The sequence below is a fragment of the Penaeus vannamei genome, chromosome 38 (assembly GCF_042767895.1).
Source record: "Penaeus vannamei isolate JL-2024 chromosome 38, ASM4276789v1, whole genome shotgun sequence".
Taxonomy (NCBI): domain Eukaryota; kingdom Metazoa; phylum Arthropoda; class Malacostraca; order Decapoda; family Penaeidae; genus Penaeus; species Penaeus vannamei.
In genome coordinates, this window is record NC_091586.1 from 4,689,096 (window position 1) to 4,696,595 (window position 7,500).

The 7,500-nt window shown below is 33.8% G+C and overlaps 1 protein-coding gene across 2 annotated transcripts in view; it reads left to right on the top strand.

Annotated features, from left to right (window-relative positions):
* The window catches only part of sud1 (Prolyl 3-hydroxylase sud1), an 11,948-nt gene extending 7,574 nt beyond the window's left edge, over nt 1-4,374 (top strand). For both annotated transcript variants that reach the window (XM_070115676.1, XM_070115677.1), the window contains exons 7-11: nt 1,606-1,734; nt 2,041-2,244; nt 2,486-2,645; nt 2,868-3,055; nt 3,761-4,374. In XM_070115676.1, the coding sequence (XP_069971777.1) occupies nt 1,606-1,734; nt 2,041-2,244; nt 2,486-2,645; nt 2,868-3,055; nt 3,761-3,913 (834 nt within the window). In that variant the 3' untranslated portion in view covers nt 3,914-4,374. The remainder of the gene's footprint in view (nt 1-1,605; nt 1,735-2,040; nt 2,245-2,485; nt 2,646-2,867; nt 3,056-3,760) is intronic.
* The last annotated feature ends 3,126 nt before the right edge of the window (nt 4,375-7,500 follow it).

The window sequence follows — 7,500 nt, forward strand, 5'->3', positions numbered from 1 at the left end:
TTATTACCAAAGTCGTGTTTTACAGCATAATTTGCAGTCAGTCCCAATCACCATGATCATGCAAGGCTTTTTAATTTTTTTTTTTATAAACCTGTTATTAAGATATAGTGTCTACTAATATATATGATACTTTTTCGTTTCCTTCTGTCACACCCATGAAATCATCCCTGTAAAACAACAGACCATAATTATCCCATAAAGCAATGAAATGCATAATAGTAAGAAAGGACGGGAATAAGGTGATATAGAAATCAGGTGACAGTATTGTATGTAATATTATATTTTGCAGAGGCTGTATGAATATCCATATATTACCAGAGTTACAATTTCACTTACTACTTTCCATTCACAAAAAAAGGCAGGGATCATGACTGGAAATGGCTCAGGGAGAGAGGACCTGCAAAGAGAATGAGGTTGTAAGGATGATATAGTAGGTGTGGTAGAGGATGCTGGCTAGACATTACTGGATTTATTACAAGCAAGATAGTATCAAGTTAGCCATAAGAACAATCTTCATTATTACTTTACTCTCGTAATTTGATCAAAGGTTATTTCAGATAGATTTAATATTGTTTTTGATCATTGAAACTTCAGATCAGTACAGCATCATTCTGCCCTGTCATTCATGACTAATTCTGGAAACCTTAAATTGAATTAAATTACTCTTATTCTCATATATGTCAATATTATTGATATGTTTGTTCATATGTATCATTATCCTTCAAAACTTATGGGTTCTTATTTAATAGATATTGTATTTCTCATGTCGATGTACTTGAAGTGATTTCACTAGCATAAGTGTTGTTTCTTTTTGTTTCATCTACCACTGTGTTTAGTCCACCTCGTGTCTCTGTGGCGTGGTTTCCTTCTTTGTTTAGTGTCCTGTTATGTAGGAATGACAAAATTGGATAATATTAAACACTGTACAAAAAGGACTAGCAAATTTATTTTGTAATGATACTTACAATTTGACTTTAGTTCCTTGGCCTGCCGTCCACTAACTTCAGGGGAAAGATGAACTGGAATCTACAGTTAACTTCGCACTGATACTAGAATTAATCTCTGATCAGTTATAATAGTTTTTATGACTAATCTTGCCGTTTTCTACTAATGAGTTCCTGGAGTCAACACTGATTCACCTTCACTCAATGATGCTCCAACCAGAACTTCCCTCAGGAAGGTTAGACTAGTGATGCCAGGTCACCGAGACAGGGGGATGGTTGTTCAGTTGTATGGATGCTGAGGTGGCAGTATCAGAAGGCAACTTGGTATTTTGGTCCTTACCCACAAGTACTTCACCTCTAACATAAACACAGCTTCTATAACTACAGCCTCATTACCACCAAACTCTATTTTGTAGTTTTATTCCATTAGAATTTTATATCATCATAACTAATTAAGGTTACATTTTACCAGTTAATACATTAATGACAGCTTAATTAGAGTGTCTCTGCTTCTGGCTGATGCCATTATCAACTTTGTGGCTTTAGGGATTCAGTGAAGGAAAACTCTAAGCATGCACAAATTGTACTGTCCAATTTTCCTTTTATCCTGGTCTTTCTGTATGTAATTAGCTGTCATGATTATATATATATCTAATTGCAGGTTGCAGAAGTTTTATCCAAGGACAAGACTCGCCTCTCCATCAACGGCTGGTTCCATGGTCCTCCCATTGATAGACCCCCAAAGTACAAGGACCCACCAAGACCATTCTTGTATCCCAAACATGTAGAGGTATGTGTTGGAATTCTTTGATGATTAGTTTTTGAAGGAGCATAAGTTTACTCCTACAAATTATAAGTTTACTCCTGCAAATTATGTTTACTCCTACAAATTAAAATTATTGTAAGTCTAGTAACTAAGGATATGTATTAATGTAGTTTTTATTTTGTTTTCCATTGTATTAAAATAATTTTTTAAATTGGGTTTAGAAATATTGTATAAGGAAATAAAGGAAGGCTAAATGCCAGAAATTATTGAAATCAGGTTATGGATTTGATGTAAGATGAGAGATTTAACAAATATCTCAAACACTTACAGGAAGATGTACTATACAGCTGGATCAACCCAGCCTACCTGGAGGAAAGCACGCAGAAAACAATCCGAAAAAAGTTTGGCACAGACTCAGAAATAGAACTTGAAAGCTTTTTGACAGAAGAGAAGTATGAGGCACTTAGCACAGCTCTCAAGGATCAAGGATTGAAGTGGAAGAGAACAGGACCTGCTGATAAGAACTCCTATCAGGTATCTGTCTTAAACTGTTTTGAAGAAAGTGTTTCATTTGTGATGGGATCCTACAAAATCAAAGTTACCAGTAGTTGCATGATTCTAGATGTTGATGTTGAATTACCAGTAACTTCTTATTCTTCTGTAAAAGCAAATCTAAATGCTTGTAATGGGGTTTGTGCATATTGGTAAGCACATATGGAATATCCACACTGATACCCATAAGGGAAACCTTAAACAATACCTTGTACACTTGCAGGTGTTGACCAACAAGCAACCGGAAGTGCTGAAGGAGTGCCTGTCTGTCCTGCAGTCTGAGGCCATGTTCCTTATCCTGTCTCAGTTGACTGGTCTTTCTCTGCACAAGCTTGCTCCACCTGACTCAGACCCAGACAGTGATGAGGAGGATGAAAAGAAAGGTTGGTGTGTGTTTTATTTGGCACTGTGATGTTATTGCTGGTGTTATGTTGTTGTATTTTTGTTGCTTAGTTGTCCTTTATTTTATTTTTAATTTTTTTACATAGTTATTGTTGGATGATTGATAATACTTTTACCACTTTATTGTTTTTAACTTTGTGTTCTTTATTTTTTTGTTAATTGTTGATGATATTTATACTCCTGGCATTATTTTCCCTTTTCAGAGCCAAACCCCCGGCTTCGGGCACGTGTGGGACGCTGGGGCCATGGCTCCTACACCCTTATCCGGGACAGCGATGCGGAGGAGCAGGAAAGTGCCCTGGATGCCACTCTCTTCGTGTGTGTGTCTGACAAGTGGACAGAGGACTTAGGAGGATATAACAGCTATATCAGCAAGGATGAGGATGCAGAGGTAATAAGGGTGTGTGGCATGTTGGGAGTGACAAGAGGTATGAGGATTTGTAAGGTTGTAATAGCTTCATCAGTAAGAATATGTTTGAAGGTGTAGTGTAGCGTATGAAGAATTACTGGTATGTGTGCTGTTTTTATGTGGTGTTAGATTGGAGTGTGATTGCTATGCATGAAATGAAATTATGTGATAGTGTGCACTGTTGCTTTAAGGTACTATACAAGAAAAAAATTGGGTTTTGAGTAAATCTTCTGTAAATAGGTGCTATTATATGTTAGTTTATAGCAGATTCATTTATAAGAATGCATTTTATGGCATAAGTAATAAAAATATGTATGTACTAGGTTTTTAGTTAAGTTCTATAAGATGTATAAATAAAATATATTTAGGTCTAAAATCTAGTATGGAGCTATTCATTATCCTTATTGTCATAAACAAAATCTGTTCATCACCCTATTGATGTAAACATTTGATAATGAAGGCATTTTAGAGGAGCAACATATGGCAACTTATTGGTGTTTCAAAATGGATTCTCGCAGCTAATTAAATGACATGTACTGCCTGCTGAATACTCAATAAATCATGAATTTAATACCTTGCTGCAGAGGATGGCCAAAATATAGCAAAATTGTTACACAATATCATGAAGTGTTTAATAATCTTTCTCCATTTGTTTCTACTGACAGTTCTTACTTGTTTTCTCCTCAGTTGTTGAGTGTACTGCCTCGTTCCAACTGCTTTGCCCTAGTCTACCGTGATGCTGAGACTCTCAAGTTCACCAAGCACATCAACGCAGGTGTCTTGGATCTCGAAGAGGAAGACAGACACTACTTTGATATAAACTGTAAATACTATGAGTAATAATATTGTTAGTTGTTAGTTGTTATTTAATCTATTTTTTTTTCTTTGAAGTTTTGTTATGATTGATTATAAGAGAGCAAGCATTCTACATTATTAGAAATGTAGAGAAAAAAACTGTGATTTTTCATCTTAATTTTTGTCCAAGTTAATGTTAGTCTGTATGTGATGTATGTTGTCATGTGATGTATTACCCTGTCAGTGTTTAATATTCAAAACATCATTTAGTACCAAAACATGATTTAGATCCATAAATTTTGTCATAAATGTCAAAATTATACTCTAGAATGACCTATCTGGCTGTGCTATATAATTTTTTCTTGAATTATTGCTCCATGGAATAGAAAAAAATATTGTCATTTATTTTATCTTTTAAGGAGCAGCATCTAGACTAATAAATGTTGGTTGTCTGTCAGTTCTTCCAGATTGTGAGTGAATTCTTGATTGTATAAAAGAAAACAACACGTAGTAGTTTTATTTGTCCTTATGTGATTTTTATATTGTAGGTATAGCATTGTGGAGAAATTTGAAATAAATGAGTAGTCTTTTTTTCTAATGTAAAATATTAATATGAAAAAGAGCAATTGCAAGAGAATTAAGGGGACCTACAATTGAGGATGTTGAGATGAAATGCAGCAGCAGTAAATAGTGTTCCTCAGTTGAATTAGCCTAATTTTGATACAGTTCCCTCTGTCACCACTGGAAAAATGCCTCAAATAATAGACAATTTTGATGTGATGCCATGATTCCATGCACTGCTAATGCCTTTGAAGGTATTATCCATGGTACAGTTTATCAGTAGCCATGTTGGAAGGATTAATAAGTAGATATTCAATTTATATTAGATGTAGAAATGCATAATTATATGATATAATTGATTAGTGTTGTACATGGATGGGAAAGACTGACATTTACACTACTGGTTACCCAAGATTATAGAAAAATAAAGGAGAGATGTTGAAATGTGAGGCAATGTTAATAGCTAGCTTGGCTTAACCAAAATATGAATAGAAAAAACATGATGGTATTGAGATTTATGTAGCTCATTTCATATTATACTATATCAGATCATTATACCATATATATGAAATATGTTTTTGTTTTTCTTTCCAAGATTTTTGAAATGATTTTACTGTAGACTAAAACATTTTTTTTACTTCAAACTGATCAATTTGTAGATCATGAGAATCAAAAAAATTATACTCCAACCTGTATACTTTCCATGAGCTTATAAAGGCTAAAATCTCTGATTTTGCTTCATCATAGGTAAGGTGAAAAAGAGTTTGGTGCATACCTTTAGTGTGGCCCTTGTAGTCCTTGTCAAAACCCTCTTTATGCCAATTCTCAGTTTTGATTAAACTCTCTTGAATCTACCTCTTTCTAACTGCTGCTATGGGGTAATCAACCAGCGTGTCCTTGGATCAGTTGAGCAAGCAAATAAAAGAAATGTATCCTTTAATGACATCACCTCCCCCTTCTTGACCTCAATCAGAAATCATCTATAATATTATTTTATTTTTAAGGAAGTGGTGTTTTTCATATAATCACTGTGTTGTCAATTATGCTACAAAGGTTATTTTGAGAGTGAGTGATCAAGTGTTTGTATAGGTCAAAGCTGCTACTAAGGTCATATATCAGTGGTTCTTAATCTTTTGAGTCATGGACCCCTTTAAAAATCTGATGAAAGCTTTTCAAGAAATATTCACATAAATACAACTTTCTATGCAATGTTTATAACGTACTTCATTTATTGAGAGTTGATTGACTAGGGACTACTAGCCTCTACTTTCAGCTTCTGGCAGTACATCATTTAGATTCCAAAGACTGTATGATCCATACACAGGTGAAAGCATATGCTTAGGCACTTTGGTTAAAAGCAAATATGATGACACAAAGTAATTAAAAGGAATTTGGATAATAAAATATGTCAGGATCTCATTAAACAATGCTTAAAAAAAAGAAGGAAACGCCTTAGTTATCAAAATTAAGAGAAGGTAAATATAAGCTTACAAGGTCTGGTTATGGAATCAATTAGACAGCAAAAATGCATAAAGAATCTTGACAAGATTGAATAATAAAACAGACTATTAAACTTTAATAGTTAGAGAAAATTATCCTCTCTTGTGCCACACACTCTCGAACTACAATAAAGAAACCATTAAAGGAAAGCCTAAAACTAGAAAATGTCAAGGTAATAAGTGGTAATATTGAAATTGCCAAGTTGTATAGGATGGCATAAGATAGAAACCGTTGATGCAGGCTTTGACTTCAGCAAGGTGTGTCTAATATGATGATGCATAAATATAATTTTCCTGACCAAAGATTTAGGTACCTCCCAATTTAGAAGTACATGCTATGACTGAAAAAGACCAAGATTGTAATTATTAACAAAGTGTGTGGATGTATGTGGAGTAACTAAATGAGATATAAGGAAAGCTACAAGATGTAAAGTGGACTTACATTAAGGATGATTGCAGAATTTCAGAGATATAGAGAGAGGAATAGAGATAGATAAATATAGATAGATATAAATAGATTGAGATAGACAAAGAAAGACAGATAGAAATAGAGATAGATATTAAGGCAGAGAGATAGTAATAAAGATAGATGGATACAAAGATAGATAGATAGAGAGAGAGAGAGAGAGAGAGAGAGAGAGAGAGAGAGAGAGAGAGAGAGAGAGAGAGAGAGAGAGAGAGAGAAAGAGAGAGAGAGAGAGAGAGAGAGAGAGAGAGAGAGAGAGAGAGAGAGAGAGAGAGAGAGAGAGAGAGAGAGAGAGAGAGAGAGAGAGAGAGAGAGATTACTAGGGATAGAGACAGACATGGAGATGAATTAATACAATATATGGAGATTAATAAATTGATTGGCAGAGTTTGAGCAAGTTTAATAGATCTTGCCAGTAGATATTTAAAACTTAATCGACCCGTTGGAGAGTTGTAATATTTTGGACTGAGATATCCCTAATTTGTTCATTTGCGTTAATATTGATAATGATGAGAATAATAATGATAGCAATAATCATAATGATGATGATGATGATGATAGCAATAATGATAGTGACAGTAAATGTGATTGTGATAATGATAATGATAATGATAACGATAATGATGATGATAATGATAATGATAACGATAATGATAATGGGAATGATAATGATAATGATAATAATGATATTGATAATGATAATGATATTGATATTGATATTGATAATGATAATGGTAATGGCAGCGATGACGATGACGACGACGATATTGAAGATGATGTAATAATGATGATGGTGAAGATGATTATAACGATTACGACGACGAATACGATAATGAGGATGATAATGATAATATTGACGACGATGAAGACGACGAAGACGACGATAATGATGACAGTAATGATGTAATAATAGTGATGAGTTGACTACGACGACGACGATATTGATAATATTAATAATCATAATGATGATGACGATGACGATGGTGATGGTGATAATAATGATGATGATATTGATGATTATAATACTAATGATAATGATACAGCAATACATCTGATGATGATAATAAGATTTATAATATTAATGTTAATGAAAATAATAACAATGC